This window comes from Euphorbia lathyris, chromosome 3 (genome assembly GCF_963576675.1).
Source record: "Euphorbia lathyris chromosome 3, ddEupLath1.1, whole genome shotgun sequence".
Lineage (NCBI taxonomy): Eukaryota > Viridiplantae > Streptophyta > Magnoliopsida > Malpighiales > Euphorbiaceae > Euphorbia > Euphorbia lathyris.
In genome coordinates, this window is record NC_088912.1 from 107,309,776 (window position 1) to 107,328,482 (window position 18,707).

At 34.4% G+C, this 18,707-nt stretch overlaps 1 protein-coding gene and 1 long non-coding RNA gene across 3 annotated transcripts; one reads left to right on the forward strand and one right to left on the reverse strand.

The window, feature by feature from the left end:
• Positions 1-404: 404 nt before the first annotated feature.
• On the forward strand, positions 405-2,991 carry LOC136224893 (uncharacterized). Of its 2 annotated transcripts, XR_010686659.1 has the most exons (4): positions 405-712; positions 902-987; positions 2,018-2,144; positions 2,844-2,991. It is a non-coding gene; the product is annotated as an uncharacterized lncRNA (long non-coding RNA). The 2 variants fall into 2 exon arrangements; XR_010686658.1 differs by having other exon boundaries at positions 2,018-2,991.
• Positions 2,992-12,090: 9,099 nt separating this feature from the next.
• On the reverse strand, positions 12,091-18,024 carry LOC136222847 (synaptonemal complex protein ZIP1-like). Its single transcript, XM_066010547.1, has 7 exons — positions 17,941-18,024; positions 17,720-17,853; positions 14,313-16,428; positions 13,237-13,776; positions 13,014-13,150; positions 12,583-12,907; positions 12,091-12,116 (listed from the first exon to the last, which is right to left on the reverse strand). Exons 3-7 carry the CDS (start codon positions 16,414-16,416, stop codon positions 12,091-12,093), a joined length of 3,132 nt encoding a protein of 1,043 aa, XP_065866619.1. The 5' UTR covers positions 16,417-16,428; positions 17,720-17,853; positions 17,941-18,024.
• Between the last annotated feature and the right edge of the window lie 683 nt (positions 18,025-18,707).

Below are 18,707 nucleotides of genomic sequence, written 5' to 3' on the forward strand. Positions count from 1 at the left end.
TTTTCATTCAATATGGGTTCACTACAAGAAAATTGTGATTTACCTACGGAATTTACCTGCGGAAATATTTCCGCTGCAAATTACCAGCGGAATAGCAGCGGATTGGTTTCAGCTGCAAATTACAAGCGGAACAGCAGCGGAAATTAATTTCCGCAGGTGAATTCCAATTTCAGCGCTGTTAAAAAAATTCGCCCATAAATTACCAGGGGTTAGTTTATAACACCGGCGGAATTCCCTTGGTATAGTAAAAAGAAAAAATTAATAAAAGCGGGAAATGAAAATTTTGGCTTCCCCCTCTTTTTTCAATTTTGTATTTTCTTTCCCCCTCAACCTCAAATTGGTACTCCGCTTCTCAATAAAATTCAGTACATCGCCTCTTTCCCCCTCCTCCCTGAAACCAAATTCTCCACCCCTCTCTCCTCTTTTCCTCTCCTCCACCAAGACCATCGACCGGTCAGTACTACGGGATAAGCTTCAGACTATGGGGCATGCGAGGAACATACCCATAATAGTCCGCTGCTCTCAAACGGATTTCTCCACCCCTATCCCCTTTCCCTCTCTTCGTTTTTATCGGAAACCTCAAACCAATTTCTCTGTAATCGCCGCCTCACCCCTCAGAAACGGATTGCTCAATTGCATGTAACCAGCAGCTGCATTCAGAACTGCCTCTTCCATCAAGCGGCCAGATTTTGCAAATTTTACTTGATTTTAGGTGAGATAACTGGTTTAATTTGAATGGGTTTGCTTTAATTGTGAAATTCCATAACTTTTGCTTGTTGGTTCAACTCATTTTGGTTGGTTCAGTTTTATGCTTGACTAATAACACGAATTATGTTGAGGAATTTTGTTTAGTTGGTTAAATTTTATGCTTGATCATTCTAATAATGTTGATTTACTGCAGAGAAAATAGTTGCAGCATTGCGTGATGATAAAAGAAATTGTTCTTTCCATCTCAAATCCTCCTTGTAAGGAAAAAAATTACTTGAGGTATCTACTGAATCCTTTAAAATTGAAGAATGAAATTTAATGTTGTGAGTTGGTTCTTACATTTTTTTAAATATTTAATGTTGAAATAAAGAGATGATTTAATTGAAATTTTTAAAGAGTCGAGTCTAAACCCAGTAGAGTATAGATTAGATTTCCCTAGTCAAAACGACATACACTTGGTATATATTTCCCTAGCTCATTGATGATATGTTAATCAAACAACTTGCAATTTTGTTTTGGTTCAAGTGTAATACACTTGGTGCTCACTACTACTCTCAATTACTTACTGCTTCTGGTTTAATTGCAAAGAACTTACTGTCCACGTCCACTTCTGCAATTATCTTGTTGTTGTGATCCTCAGCAAGTTGGCATTATTTATGTGCTTCAAGCTTTAACACATCTATTTTATACACACTTTTGAAGCTTACCTCTTCTTAGACTAGGTTTTATAGAATTTGTTCATTTATTTTACTGATATAATTTTATGCGGAAACTTTCTATCTGTTATGCTCTCCATCAGATTTGCTATCCATCAAATCATTTTATGCGGAAACTTTCTATCTGAAGCATTCTCCTGATCGTTTTACACAAAGTAGTTAGCAAATTCTATTTGAGCATTTTTCAAAATCAATTTTGCACATACAAATGGTGTTTTGCATTGATAAAAACAGGACGAACTCCTATTCGTTTCCTGCGTATTTGAACTTTCTGTTCACCATTTGGGTTTCAAGGATGAACCAATGTATCTTTTAATATCTGGCCCATGCTTTTTCTCCTATTAACAAGAGTTTGGAACTCCAGACATGCTTAACAAGAGTTTGGAACTCCCTCTTTTGAGCTTTTTATGCTTCCTCTCTTGCACTTTGCTAATAATTTAAAATTGTATTTTCGTTACTTTAATGCTCAATGTTGGTATTGCTATGTTAAGTTGACATGGACTTATGCATATGGATATTACTTGCGTGACCTTGAATTGTCTATTCTCTGTTTCACTAACCATTCTGATAGAATAATCTTTGTGGCTATTCAGGTGAGGCTGAATCGGGCTTGGAAAGGCTTCACCAATGCAGAGGAAAGGATTTAGTACAGTTCCTCAATGTCGAAGACCCCTGGAAGGAATTTGATGTTTTTCCTAAAAAGATAGCTGGGTTTACCAGGTATCTTATGCAGTTATGTATTGATGTTTAAATTATGTTTGTGATTATAGGTACAAGCTATATGTTTAGGGGCTAAACTCCTTTTTTGCAAGATTCTTATCTCTCCCTACTTTTTGAGAAAATTTTTTGGCCTGGTCGACTTTGCAGTTAAACAACTATAGTAGTTTTTAAGAAAAACTTCTAAGAGGATCTGGTATGCAACATCTTTTTTAGAAACTCGAATTATAGATGTATAATAGAGGAAAAGTACGTGAAAGCAACGAATTCAAGGAGTTGATTTACAAATCCTTAATACATGTATAGTGACGTCCACCTGTTTGTTTTAGAAATTATCACTATATATACTGTTACAAAAAAATTACTTTGAGAATTTAGTTAGAGCACTAGAGGATGGGTTGGCAGATGTGAACTCTCATGGTGCTTGTAGCAAGGGAATAAGCTAAAAAAAGTATTGTCCTCCCAATAGGTAATCGTAATAATGTCATTTCGTTTTTTAATCTTCTGATTTAATCTTCTACAACTTCAGAATACTGATATTACCAAGTTTAATTTTGTTTAGTTTCGTTCTAAGCTTTTTCGTGTTATAGTCTGTGATGTGCCAAAATTGCTTTATATATACTATTGTTCTATATTTATGTTACTGGCTTTCTATTTGTTGCACAAAATATTACAAATGTTTTTCTTATTATCATATTTCAGGACAGGAACACAAATGAAAAAGAGGATTTGCAATTACATGTTTAAAGATTTTTCCTGATCCTTGTAAACCTGCTTTGATTTTATGCTTGCTAATATTTTCATGCTTCGAGTGTATCTTTGTTAATATTTTACAGTTGAATTTCTTTGTTTTATTTATTTATTCTACCCGATCTTAGATCTGATTGGTTAATTTTTTTTTTTTTTGTTATAGGCACTTACTATTTTCTTTAAGGTGTTGTTCTATGTTTTTGTGTATATATATATAAAAGAGTTCCATTCAATCCAAATAAAATGACTAAAAAATAAATTTATTTTTTTATTTTCGGAATTAATCACCGACAGAAATATTGGTCCGCAATTTCCGTCAGTATAATCACCAGCCAACTTGGGTCGGAAATATTTGGTCGGTGTCTGAAATTCACCAGCGGAATTCTCCAACCAAATTGGGTCGGAATAAATCTCCGACGGATCTGAAATCGTGGTCGGTATGCGGGAGCAGCGAGCCTTTTTCCAGCGGATCGCTATCCACTGGTAATCCGTCGGAGATTCTAATTTCCGACGCAATTAAGCATATCACCGACGGATTTTTCCGTCGGTGATCCCCGTTTTTCTTATAGTGGTTGAATTTTATCTAATTTGATAGGTCAAGGGCCAAATGTGACCAAATAATAGATCAGGGGCGAAATGCACAAATTTTGGATAGATCCGGGGTCAAAAAGTGCTTTAAGCCCATCATCAAACGATGAAGAAACGACAGAATTAGAGAATGAAACTAAGAGATTTAGAGGATGGATATTTCAATTGGCATATGAAACATGAGATGCTATTTTTAATTCAAGGTTTTGAATTGATAAAACTGTTTGATAGAATTTGTATAGACGGTGTAATTAATAAATTTATTTTAATGATAAAACTGAAATAGTATAGTATTTATGATATTTCAATTTCTTTTTTTGGGTAGAAGATATTTCAATTTCTTAATTGCTATTAATATAAATAATTTAAAGTTGTATATTCTTTCATATGATTTCAACTAAGCGAAAAAGTCTCCAAAACACATCTTAAGTCTTCAACTATTATCTCGAACTTATAACTATAATTGTAAAAAAATAATATATGTTTATAATTTTGTTCAATATGCTTACAATGAATGGTCTACGCCCAAATATATACCTCCACCCTTTACAAATTCTCTACATGTTTAATTTTTAATTAATATTTAACTATGCATTGACTCACTCATTTTCGTCATCACTCATATTGAAATCACTTCAATTTTCATTTAACCATGCATTAACTCACTCATTTTCATCATCACTCATATTGGAATTTTAATCAATTTAATTATATTATTTTATTAAATATAAAATTTTAATTAATTAAAATCCTTTTTAATCTTGATTGTTAAATGTTTGACAACTAATGAAATAAGCCTCTAAAACACTTCTCTCATTTTCTCTCTACTTCTGCTATTATATATATATATATAGTGTAGATTCAAATGGAGTAGAATTGACGGATTTGGTGGATACTCAGTTCCAGATAAATAAGACGGTTTCTAAGGCATATCCCTAGAATATCTTTGGAAGAGAGGCTTCATGGATCGTACCATATTCAATAGAGTATGATTTCTCCTTTTCGATACATCATTGTTTTATAATTCTAAGCAACCCTTAATTGTTTTATAAAAATTATATTAATTTGATGTTAGCTCATTTTTGTTTATTCAAACTAGCCATAAGCAATTTTTCAGTTGGTCTAAAAAATTAGAGTAAGAACAACATAAGTGAAAAATAAGGAAAAATTATAAAAACTGGATCAAATGGGAGGCCTATTTATATATTTAACCCATTTACTCAACCTACTACATATCTAGACTGTTTCTGTGTGACTTTTCCATAATACCACTAACTTTTCCACTTCCCCTTAACGCGAATGGTCACGCCCCCTTTCTCTTTGGTTACGCGAAACGGTTAGCTCCTCCATTAATGATTCCCAGAATTTTGATCTTCCTATCTTCCTTTAAATTACACGAAATCTGTACCATTTCTCCAAATCACAATATATTTCTCTTGTTTCTCTCTTCATCTTCCTAATGCTAGAAAACGAAGCCATGATTCTTCATCTTCCTGTTCCTGCTTGTTACTTGGTTCCTTTCTTCTTTTTACCATAAAAAATGGTTATTCTATGTTGTTTTCATCGTTTTTCCCAGTTTATCATATTGTTATTGTCGGTTTTAAGGGTGAAAGACGCGAAAAATGTAAGTATCTACTATTTTCTTTGTGTTTTCCATGAAATCACTTCGCGCAGTCGATGATTTCGCAAAGATCTGCGATGAGAAAGAGCCTGAAACGTGATGATCTGCTTAGCGAATCGATTATTTCGCAAAGTCTGCGAGTAGAAAAGTTTATGATTTCACTCGCAGACTTCGCGAAAGCATCGATTCGCTAAGTAGATCGTCACGTTTCAGACCTCGCAGACTTCGTGAAAGCATCGATTCGCTAAGTAAAATCATCCTCTTCCCTGCATATTTACATCCGCATGCTTCGCTAATCCTCATTTTGCAAAGTCAAATCGTCCTTTTTCCTGTCTAACACAATTAATTTTTTCTCAAGGTGGTTGAATACATAACATCCCTTTCTGGAAGGCGGCGTATTTGGGTGTAGAGGAGATGACTTTCCTTCCTGTATAGGGATTAACTTTCCTCAAGATTGTCACATTCCCTTTGAAATGATTGGTTAGGAGAGATTGTGCCAATGTTGGTATGCACAATGGGACACGTCCATCCCAAAAGGTCTGGACTTCCATCACTATAAGAAAAAGTGGATTTAATGACAGGAAATACCATCATTGAAAATCGAATTCCACTCATTAAAGGTTTTTAATGAGCGGAATATTCCCCTTGAGGAAGCCCTTCTTACTAAAACTATTAATGAGTGGAATAATTCTGCTCATTAATAACTTACAATGAGTGGATATTTACTGTGATTAAAAACAATTTATAATGATTAATAAATACACTCATTAGTAATATCTGTAATGGCAAAAAATATGCTCATAGTCTCTTGAGCTCGTTGATGATGTTTGTAAACCTTGCATTCATGTCAGAGATTCCCTCATCATCGTTCATCTCGAACAGCTCGTATAGTCTCATCTGCTGGTTCACCTTGGACTCCTTTACTTTGTTGGTTCCTTCGTAGGTGACCTCCAGCTTCTTCCAGATCTCTTGCGCTGACTCACAACCTGATATCTTATTATATTCTGCAGCATCAAGCGCACAGTGAAGCATGTTTATAGCCGAAGCGTGATTTTGTAGCTTCTTGAGATCATCCTCTGTCCATTTGGCCTCATCTTTGACAACTGTTTGGCCAGCCACAACCTCAACAGGAACAAATGGGCCTTGGACTATTGAAAGCCATGCACTCATATTTGTTGCCTGAATAAAGTTTTTCATCCTATTCTTCCAGAAGGTGTAGTTAGACCCGAAGAATAAGGGAGGCCGAGTAATGGACAGCCCCTCAGGTAAGATCTGAGTTGTCTGGTTTTCTGGGAGAAACCGAGTGCTGTTTTCAGCCATAGTGGGGATCAGCTCAAGGTAGTTAAACCTTTCTCAGTGAGCTTTTATGCTCTGATACCACTTGTTGGTCCCTTATAGCGTAACAAGTTAGTTCCAATGGGGGGGGATATGAACTATTTAAAATTTTAATACGTTAAGGCTGACTTCTTTTTCTTTGAAAAAGGATTACACAGCGCGCTGAGTAAATTAAGACACTAGTTTAGTCATCTGTTGACTAAGTCAGCTTCTTTCTTTGAGTCAGGAGATAGCACTCGAGTCTATTCCTGAACTCAGATACTCAATGCAACACAACTCAGCGTGACCTCTTTACTTGGTCAGTTTTGTTTAAGCAAGCAATATATATATATTAAGGAGTTTAAGGTTAGAAAGATGTTACTCAGCAGATTTATTCAGGTTCGGCCTCTAAGCCTACGTCCTGTCCCCGGAACACGTTCCGAGCTTTCAAATTCTCTACTGAGCTCTTTAACGGTAGAGCATCAAACCTTTTACAACTTAGAAGCTGAGTATAACAAGAGTACCTTCCTCTATACCTCTACTCACTCCTAATCTCTCGCTGAGTACTATAACCGAGCACTCAACCTCTCCTTTCTAATCTCTAGAAATGATAAAGATTTGTCCTAAACAACAATTGCTAAGACACCTTAGATGATTGAATAATCACTCTAGACTTTTACACGAAAGATATATAATTTGGTGTAAGTATTTGCTTTGCTTTTTCTCACAGAACTTAGAGTAGAATTTTGGTCAGCGTAATGGCTTGATCAAGTTCTGTTTTGAAATGAAGCAACTGAATGGCTCTATTTATAGAGACGTATGAGGCATCAGTCATTTCGAATTTCGAAATAACCGTTGGAGGGAAACGGCTTCCTATCGTTGTCACTCAGTCTTGCTTAGAGCTATCGGCCAATCAGATTTGAGTATCTTCTGTCCTCGGTCAGCTTTTAGTCAGTTCGGTAGAATGTCTCTCCATTTATGGTAAGGTCAACTAGACAGCGTCCTATGTCTTCTGAACTTTACCCAAAGTGGAAACACTTTGTCTGGAAGTTGTTCTTGCTCAGCTGCTGTCTTGTACTCTTTGTCGATTCAACTCAGCAGCTTCGTTCCGAAGTTGTTCAATGAAGGTCTTCTAGATCCTTCTCTCGCTGAGCTGCGTTTTGTTCATAACGACAGCGTTTTGCACTGAGTGGTCTTGATCTGTTTGACTTGGGCTTTGACTTTCGTATTGGGCTTTAAGCCATTTAGTCTTTATGTCTTATAAACAATTTAACTCAACATTGAACAAACACATTAGTGTAATAAATCAAAACATTTAAACTTAGTGTGTTTAGAATATATTTAATTTTACTTAGGGATTTTGCCTAATCAATCATAGGCCCAAGAGTGTTCGGGATAGAGTTAATAGTTATAGGCCAGAGTTATTATCTTTATAAGGAAATTTATGGTCTCAAGTTATATTCGTTACACACAACATACATATATTAGTCCATAGAAGTCAATATGGGGATCCAAATGCTTAGCCTTTCTCACTCATATATAGACAATCCAAATATTAGTCCTTTTCTTTATTGTCTAACTAATAGTTAAGGTTAGAAACTCAAATCACTTAATTCAATCCTTAGATAATATAGAATTCTAGTACGGGTAGGGAACTAAAACCTACTCTATGTGAAATCGATACTATTCACAACAACATTTACTACTTGATACGATAGAGTCCACTTGCTCTTAATTGATACATATCATGTCACATATGCTTCAACAATTGGATCGATCATGTATGTCATGCTATGTACTAGGCCAAATGTAGCACATGCACTAAGCATGACTAGTCGGTACCAAAAGGACCCTCAGAAGGTCCACTTGACCACAGTCAAAGCAATCTGAAAATACCTAAAAAGGAGTAAGGATGTGTTCTTAGTGTACATAGGTGAGGATGAGCTATCAGTACTAGGGTACACTAATGCTAGCTTTGGATATGACAAGGACAAGAAGAGGTCTCAATTAGGTTATGTGTTCTTATTAAATGGGGGTGTTGTCAGCTGGAGGAGTAGCAAATAGAGCACCATTGCAGATTCTATAGCAGAAGTGGCGTACATTGCTCCGTACATTGCTGCTTCAGAAGCATCAAAAGAAGCCATCCGGTTAAAGAAGTTCATTATTGGGTTAGGAGTGGTTCTATCTATTCTAGACCCAATTGAACTCCTTTGTGACAACAACAGGGATGTAACACAAACCATGGATTCTTTAGAGCTTTACTAGCCAGAAAAATCCAGTTATAGCTTACAAATGAGAGCTAAGCAATAGCTTACAAATGAGAGAGCCATCATCATAGATTGTGAAATTGATTAGACATTTAACCATTTCTATTTTTCTTGTTAAAAATATACACCTATTTAGGTCATTATTTTTTAAATGATATATTATATGGCTATGTTGATAAAATTCTAATAATAATGTTAATTTCCCTAGGAGAAGAGAAATTTCTAAACTACTGCTTAAGTCTAATTCAATTATGCTATTGATAAGATTATCTAATTTCCTATTATGCGTATGAACAATTGATGGAAACATGTTTATTTTAATTAAATTTCTTAATACTATGTATTAATTCCTATTTATAGCTCTGATACCAATCATCTGTTGGAGATTTTTCTGATGTATAAAAATAATCCTGAAAATAGAAAAAGATTTAGGTATAAAAGAAAGTTTAGAAAAAGACGAGGAAGATCACTAGATGATAAGAATACTAAGCTTACAGAATGTAAATGTTGGAACCGTAATGAGAAAGGATATTATGCTAATAAATGTCCTAAATTAAAACAAAAGGTGTAAAATACATAGGAACGACAGAATTTATAATGAGTCTAGAACAAATAAGAGCAAGTGATAATAAATGGTATACAGAAGATGAATTTTATATTACTGAGACAAAAGATGATAACTCGGAAATAGAACAAATAGAATATGAAGATAGTAACAGTGAAAGTGATAATTAAATAAGTAAATGGTAGCAATATATGCAGAAGCACCATTAGAATATAAAAATAATAAGATTATAAAATGACGAATATTCATAGATAGTGGAGCTGATATATGTTTAGCGAAGCAAGATGTATTAGTTTCATGGAAAGATCTAAAGGTCATAAGGTAAGAGTCACATGATTTAATGCACAAGTTCAAGAATTATATATCACAACTTAATAAGACAATATTTAGATTACCTATAATTTATCAAGAAAATAATATGAAACAACACATATTATTAGAAAATAATTTCTTAAATTTCTTTAAAACACAGATTATAAAACCAGAAAAATAAGTCTTTTAACTCCTTGTAATAAATGGATTATCCTTAAAAGAGTATTACCTTTATATCCACTAACAATACATAACATAAAAACAAACAGAGAGAATAATCTAGAAATTTTAAAACAAGAATATTTGGAACATCTAAAGATAAACTTTGGAGAAAACCCCATAACCCTTTGGGTAAAAGAAAATGTATCTGCTAAAATAGAACTCATAAATCCTAATGATGGTTGTTAGAACTAGACCAATAAGATATAATCCTGGTGATAAAAAAAGTATTTGAAATGCAAATAAAGAGTTATTAGAATTAAAATTAATCCAAGAAAGTAAAAGCCCTCATAGTAGCCCAGCTTTCTTAGTAAGAAAACGTAGTAGACAAAAGAGAGGAAAAGCTAGAATGTAATAGACTATAGAAAACTAAATAAGAAAACGATTTTATATAGATATTTTTTTACCATATAAGAGAAATTTACTTAATAGACTATCAGGAAAGAAGTGGTTCAGTAAATTTGACTGTAAAAGTGGATTATGGCAAATTAAGCTTACTAAAGAATCTAGACCTTTAACAACATTTAGTGCACCACAAGGACATTATGAATGGATTTTATTACCTTTTGGTCTGAAAAATGCACCTCAGATATATCAAAGAAGAATGGATACGATATTCGAAAAACTAAATGAATTTTATGTAGTTTATGTAAATGATATATTAATCTACAGTAATAATATAGCTGAACATTTACAACACCTAGATGAATTCATATAAACGGTGAGACAACACGGAATCCTTTTATCAGAAAAGAAATCAGAAATCTTTAAAAATAAAATAGAATATTTAGGATATATAATAGATAGTGAAGGACTGCAATTACAAGATCATATAGTAACTAGAATAGAAAATTTTAAAGAAAAATTAGACACCAAGAAAGAAGTTCAACAATTTCTAGGAATAAAAAAGAAGACATTGGCAAAGTTATAATTTTAAATCTTCAATTGTTATAATTTTATTGTTAAACCTACTTCTGGAAAACGAAATATCTTAACTGATATTTAGGCAGGAATGTAGATAATTTTCCAGATAATATCAGAAATCAGAACCCTCAAATGCTGGCAATGATAAAAAAATCATGAGAACTTTCTGGACAATCTTCAGGAAGAACTCAAGAAGTTCCAGCCTCAGAATAATCAGAACCTAAGAACCACTACTCCAAGATCATCTGATGATCTTTTAGGAGATCTTCATAAGAAGCCAATTGATTTCCCAACTTCATCGAGTGGAATCTCAGGAGCTATCACCCTGAACCATTCTAAGCTGATTAATTAGAGATCATCAGAAATCACAGCCTCTCAAGTTTTACAATGGATTTCTGAACGAAGTCATTACTGATGAGAGCCTTCATAGTATTTCAAAACTACCATCCATAATACCCAGATCCATTGACGAGCTTGGATTGAGATTTGGAAGAGGAATTTTCTGTGTTCAAATCTTTGACACTCCTATGGATTTAGAAGGGAACCCCATAATAATTGCTCAGATATTCAAAACTGGTAAAAAGACTAAGATTGATGTAGATAATTCAGACAATGAATGGGACATTTCCATGTAAATTAGAAAACTTTAAATCTTGGCTAGGAGAAAAAAGAGTGCACGGAATCCATACGATCAAGTCTAGATTAGAAGACTATATCAGAGAGTTTATGAACTTTGACTTTACATGCTGAAAAATGTGATGATTTTATTGATTTTGCTCACGCTATCAGTCATCGGTAAAACCTAAACGTTTGTTCTCGCACTGATGTGATAGAAGAGTTTCTATAATAGCCAGATGAAATCATGGGGAGGTCGAAGAAATAATAACTATCAACTATTTAACGGAAATAACGAAACAAGTCAGCAGATTTTGATTGAAATGCATACGAAAATAATGGATAAGAAATATAAACATGGTTCAGAAATTTTGGTCTATTATTAATCAATATATGGACCAAGAAAATCATATCTAATTAGAATTGAGCCTATAATAATTGACTTCATAAGGCCCACAGAAGAAACCCATCAAAGAAAATAGAATGATCCATTTACTTAGAAAATGAAATAAAAATATATAAGAAAAATAAGAACGATGTGGCAATGAATAAAAATAAGGTGGCAACAACATCAACATGTGGCAAGATATGAAGACATGAAGAAAAATGTGTCAAGATGAGAAGTGAGGTGAATATATTAGAAATTGGTGGCAAGATGTAAAGCATGAGGTGGAAAAGTCAGATAAAAAAATTAGAGAAGTATAGCCTAAATTTTTGAACTTTTAACTTTTGTAAAGTGAAAAAAAGCACAAGAAAAGTACAATCCTTTATTTGCTAAAAAACAAAGCACAAGAACCTATCTGCAAAAAAAAAGTGAAACCACAAGACACTTATATGAAATTAACCCTAACCAAATTAGTAAGTTATGATTAACATCTAATTCTGTTAAAAATATATTATTAACAGTTTGAATACATGTCATTATTGTATTATGTTATTTATATACTTCAAGCGATTATACACAATATAAAAATAAAAAAGTGATACTCGTTTGATGATCAGTAAATCATGTTATTGAATTAGGAAAGAAAAAAAAAAGGCTTTTATTGACATATTACAATTATGATACATGATACATGATACAAGAACGTAGTGAAAAAGGCTAAAATCTAAGGAAGAAAGGAAATGCAGGGAAAAGCTCCAACAAAGTGTTATGTAGTGAGGTCTTGATCCTGCATTGAACTCATTTACGGGATGATTGATCAGCAATTTAAGATGACAAGGTTCTGCTAACTCAGATATCTATTCTAGGACGTTTATTATTACCTCGAGAGAACAATCCATCCGTAGAATTTTGATCGTGGATCTGCCGTTGGACAAAATTGTTAGACTGTGCATTCCTAACATTTTGGTTGTGGAGCTGCCTCGGAACAAGAGGAGATGGCTGATTGTCGGACACTGCGACATAGTTATCACTCCTCAAGAAGGCAGCAGGGGCTGATGTAGAGAATATGCTGCTTGTTTTTCGCTTTTCCAGCTCACTAATACGACGAAAAATGCCCACTGCATCATATATGGATTCCAGCTTGTAATCTGTTATGCATTGAAATATGGCTTTCAGAGCATTTAATTCTCTCTCCGCGGCCTTCACCTGCAAACGAAATCCAAATTCAGTTTTTTTTATTTTATACGTTTGACATTGTAAGTGAGAGAAGAGAACGACAATAGGATTAGCGAGTGGGAAGAATAAGACATGCCTGTGCATCTACCCGTAGATGCTCCATGCATTTTTGCAGGATGATGTCCAGCGAAAAATTGTGAATCAGCCCAAAAGCACAGCTAAATCTAGCAGCCTCTATATGCTGGTTGCTTTGAATAAGTATCCGGATAAGCTCTGCATATATTTAGACTATCTTATGAAATAGACTATTATAGTAAAATACACATAAATGGAGATGAGAAATTTGCTAGGAAACATACCGGGAATCTTATCCGTCAAACCAAGGAGACGACACATCTCAGGAGAATTTTTATGAGGAGCAAGCTTCACAAGGAGTCTTAAGATCTCCTCCCCTCTGTAATAGGAAAACAATCCGTATATAAACAAAAACAAAAGAAAAGCCCAAATTTCCATCTCCTTTGCGGTTTCCGATGTTACATTTGGTTTCCATAAAGCTGCCAGCTTTATAGCTTCTTCTTTCACCATACAGCTTATTTTCGGCGAGAAATAAATTAGCTGCCTCAGTAATACAACTATACTCTTAGCAACACTTGTATCAAGTCCTGAACCTCCATATTCGCAATGCTGGGAATATGACCCCTGCAGCAAATCCAAAACAAATTTTGCAGGGTCTAGAGACAACTTAAGGGCAGCTAAAGCTTCACCAGGCATCAATTCTTCGTTGTCCATGCAATCATCTAGGATCAGTGGATAAACCATATTAAAAATTGTTGCACCAGACTGAACTTTTGCTGTTGAAGAATTCACTGTTTTGTGGGCTTGCACAGGATTTTGCTCATCTGTTTGTGATGAGGAGGAAATTTCACTCACTAAACAGAAGTAATTCAAAACCATTGATAAGAAATAGATCAAATTGAAACCAAAATTTCAAGTGTAGTACCTTCTACTGCAATTAAGCATCAAATAATGTATTATATGTTCTACTAGGTTTCAGATAACATATAAGACAACTTTTGGAAACTCCAATAATTTCCCTCAGATTTTATCATAATACCTCATTCAAGTGTCTAAAAGTGACAAAGAAAAGATGCAACCAAAAAAAGAGACCCAAGACAGGTACTGAAAATTATAGATGATGTACAACAACAGTAACAAGCCATAGATAAGTCATGCAGTCCTGTGGGCAAGTAGCAGAAAAACTGCTCTGCACATGTAAACACAACTAACTAAAAGCATAGCATAGGGAAGTACCAGGATCATTTGTTTATTCATATAGAAACTCGTTATATAACTAAAATGATTTGATAAGCGACACATAATGGTAGACAAGGCATATTCTATATCATTTAGGAATCGGAAGTGAGAAATAACTTACCACATATGCTCTCTGCAAGTCCGAAAGCCTGTTGTAATTCGAGTGCCTGCTTATTCTGATAAATAACATCAAGAGAACTTTGAAGTTCACCACTACGGAAAGAAGAGCCCAATTTAAAGGCAGCTAAAAGTTGCAGATATGCCAACACCTCCTGAGAGTTCTCGGGCAGTGGTTTCATCCTTGACTTCCAATCGAGAGCTAATTTCATAGCCTCTTCTCTTACTTCTGGCTTAACCTCTGGCGATATTTTCAACAACTGCCCTATCAAAGTAGTACAGCTCCTCCTAATGACGCTCAAACTAAACTCATTATCCCCATTCTTCAAATCCGCAGGGTAAAACCCCTGTATAGCATCTAGCACTAGCTTTCCTGGGTCCGGTGACTTTTGAATAGCAGTAAAGATTTCTGTCAGGATTGAATCATGCTCTCTCAAATTTTCATTCAAGATCAACTGCAAAGATCTTCCATCACTTCTGTCATTTAGTTGTTTTTCTTTATGTTCTAGTTGCTTAGAATATTCATCAATTGATTTTTGCATTAAATCAATTTTCCGTTCCCTTAGGTCTAAGTCCATCATAGATGCTTCAAACTCTCTGTCTTTCATTTGAAGTTTCTCTAACTTTTTTTCAAATGTCGTTTTGAGTGAATCTAAATACTCTTCCCTTTCTTCAAGATCTTTCTGAAGTCCACAAGTTCTTTGCAATGATTCCAATTCTGCCTTTTTCGAAGTAAGCTCATCGCCGCATTCTTTCAAGGATCTTTCCACCAAATCAAGGCTCTTCCTTTTTGACTCAAGCTCCTCAGAGCATTCTGTAACCGATATTTTGAGTATGTTTTGTTGTTTCTTCATAGATTCTAGCTCCTCAGTGCTCTCTATGATGGACGTTTGGACTGATTTGAGTAGGTTCTCCTTAAATGCAAGTTCTTCATTTCGCTCTCTAATGGATTCTTGAACAGCAATCAGTTTCAATTCATGACCGTCCCAAGTTTTCATTGTTTCTTTAAGTGAATTGAAACTCTCTTCTTTTGATTTGATTACTTTGATAAGCTGTTCTAGTTTCTTCTTTTTCAATCCAAGTTCCGACGAATTCTCTCTGATAGAGTTGTCTATGGACTCCAGCTCTTTTTGTTTCATTGAGAGCTCTGTCGAGCACGTGTCGATAGAGTTCTTTATAGCATCATGCTGCTTCTCTTTAGCTTCAAGTTCCCCAGCATAATCTTCAATCAACACTTTGATTGACTCAAGGTGTTTCTCTTTTGAATTACAATCATTTGAAGTCTCCTCAATCAGTTTCTTGACCTTAGTTAGTTCATTAGAATATTTGTCAGTCCATTTCTGCAGCCTTCTCAACTGCTTTCGCTTCAACTCAAGTTGACTATCACAATCACTAATCGAGTTCTTTATCATAGACAACTCCTTTTGTTTTAGCTCGAGTTCTTCATCACAATTTGTAGCCGATATTCTCGCACTTTCTACTTCCTTCACTTTAACTTCAAGCGCTGTAGAACATAGAGCGAGTGACTGCTCTACTGATGCCAATTCCACATTTTTCACATAGAGGTCCTTGCAACATTCCTCAAACTTCACTCTTACTAAATCCAATTTGGCTTCATCTAATTTGAGCTTTCCCCTATACTCTTCTATGGACTTCTCAATTGTATCCAACTGGTCCCTTTTCGCATTATATTCCGAACTACATTCTTCATGCTTCACTTGCACCAATGCCAGTTCATCTTTTTTCATACTAAGCATTCCACTACAATCTTCAACCTCTTTTCGAATCGAATTCAATTGTTCTTGAACAAGAACCAAATGATAATCCTCAGATTGAAGATTATTAAGTTTTTGTAACTTAACTTCAACTTCTTGATTCCGTTTTTCAAGCACTCGGGCTGCTTCTGCTATCTTTTTGGCTTCTAAGTCAAGTTCTTGAGCTTGACTTAGTAAAGAATCTTTTGCCAATTCATATTGATCTTCAAAATCTTTCAAGTGGAGATTTAACGAGAGCATGGAAGATGCTTGTGAATGGGCTTCATCAAAGGACTTGCGAATGCTTTGTTGCTTTAACTCAGTAAGTTTTATAAGATTTACTACTGCCTCCATCGGAGCAAAAACCTATACAGTTCAAAAAGAAACTGCCTAAAAATAAAGTCTAAAAACGCAACATCACTTTTAATTCATCTATCAAAAGAAAATAGAGTTGAAAATCCCCATCCCCCCATTTGTCTCACATAATGCTCCAAATCAATGATAATGAATGGGTTAAATGCACCATTGGTGGAACTTTCATGTTGTCTCAAAATCATCACTCAACTTTAATTTGTCTCAATAAAATCATTCAACTTCTAATTTTGTTGCAATAAAGTCACTCTGGTGTAATGCGACCGGGCCGCCCTTTTAAAGTCACTCTGGTGATAGGGATGGCAACGGATAAAATAAAAGCGGGTAGTGCCGATTCCAAACCTTTACCCGTTTTATTTTTTTCATTATCTGTACCCGTCCTATTTAAACCGCGGGTACCTTACCCATTAAAAATTAATAGATAAAATAAAAAATATTACAAATTTAATAAGAATAAACTTAACAAATCATCCATAAATAATTCATTTATAAATTTAAAAACTAAATCACTCTAATTATCAAGAAATTAAAATACACTAAAAATAAATAGACAAATAACGGGTATCCTAGGGGATATTCTAATATCGGTCACAGGTAGTTTTATTGATCTCATCCCCGATATTCTAATACCGGTCGCAGGTAGTTTTATTGATCTCATACCCGTCCCATATCATTTTACATAGGTACGTCCCATATCCTTATTCGTATCGGATAAGGTCGGGTACTTCCATGTCAACCCACACTCAAATCAAATGGCAGGCGTGGCCAACGGGTGGCAGCCCCATATGTGGTAAAATGACAAACAAATGAATATATTGATATTATTTAATAAGAAATCGTTGACTCATCTTGGCAGCAGGCATGTTTCGTTTCGGCCTTAGTGAAAGTTAATAATTTTATTGAGTCAAATTGAGCGACAAGTTTGAGACAACCATCAAAGTTAAGCCACAAATGATGCATTTAACCTGGATTCAAAACCTAATAGCCTTTACACAAAACCCCAACCTGAAAATGCAAATAACCAGATAGAAAATTTAAGATCTGCTTGGATGGAAGTTACAAGAGATTAAATAACTAACATTGCTTGGAAGGAGTTTTAAGGGTATAATGGAAGTTAATTGAGATTATTGAAGGTTACTTTCAGTACCGAATAGGAGATAACCTCACCTAACCTCGCTCCCTCTCCTTCCATTTTTTTATTCTCCCCTAACTTCAATCAAGCAGAAACTAAAGCAAAATTCACAAAAAAAAAAAAAAAAAAAAAAAATTCAGAAAAACCACTGACCAGTAGTATTCCAACAGTATAGTGGAAACTTTATGCAAAATACAGCAAGAGAAGAGTATAATGAAGCTACAAAAGCCAGTTTTAACTGTACATCTGGCCTTCCAAATCTTCGTTGTTCCTCTGTTCTTCTCAATCTTCAAAGAAGAGAAAGGAAGAGAGTGAAAAGATAAGATAATAGGGCAAAGAAGTAAAGGAAATACAGAGTTCGGATAACAGCAAACCTCTTGGTAATGTAGACCTCGTATTTAACTCGGACTTGTATCAATGGAGTGGTGGTCTGGAGAGGTGATTGCCGTGGCGGTCCCTATACCGATTTCTGCGCCAATTTCAAAACCACTTTATTGCACCGAGAAAATCAATAGTTAAACAACTCTTCAACTCCTCGTATTAAGGCATAATAACTCATTTGCCCTCACAACTTGTCCAAAATAACTCTTCAACTCCTTGTATTAAGGCTTAATTTATTTGCCTCTCTGAACTTGTTCGAAAAGTTTGATTGATCTCTTAAACTTTCAAAGTATTTCGATAGCCCTCTCAACTTACATAAAATATTCAGTTAGCCTCCTGAACCTGCACAAAATGTATTCATAAGTTAAATACGGAAGATGAATTGCACGAGTCTTAAAAAAAAAGTAAAACGACCAAAATTGGGGTATGCAGTTCTAATATTAGAGAAGATAAGTTTTATAGTTGAGTAAATAATAATTTCTTTTTTAATCTATTTTTGAATTATGTAATAACATTCTAAGATGCGTGAAATACATCTTTCGCATTTAACTTACTTTTTTGCAACCGATTTATCAATTGATTACATTTTATGCAAGTTAAGCAAACTATTAGGACATTCTAAAAGTTCAGAAGGCTAATTAAGCTTTTTGAACAAATTTACAGGACAAATGATATATTAAGCCTTGTATTAATGATAATATATTAGAATTAATGATTCTCCAACAATATTGTTCATATTTAATTTTTATTTATTATTTTA

Bases quoted from the DNA above. Each gene is read 5' to 3' on its own strand.
- LOC136222847 (XM_066010547.1), bottom strand. From the start codon at position 16,416: ATGGAGGCAGTAGTAAATCTTATAAAACTTACTGAGTTAAAGCAACAA. The intron at 13,777-14,312 runs GTAAGTTATTTC...CATCACAAACAG, and splicing joins ACTTGCAGAGAGCATATGTG to ATGAGCAAAATCCTGTGCAA. The intron at 12,117-12,582 runs GTAATAATAAAC...TTTTTTTTGCAG, and splicing joins GGATGGATTGTTCTCTCGAG to ATAGGTTCTTGTGCTTTGTT.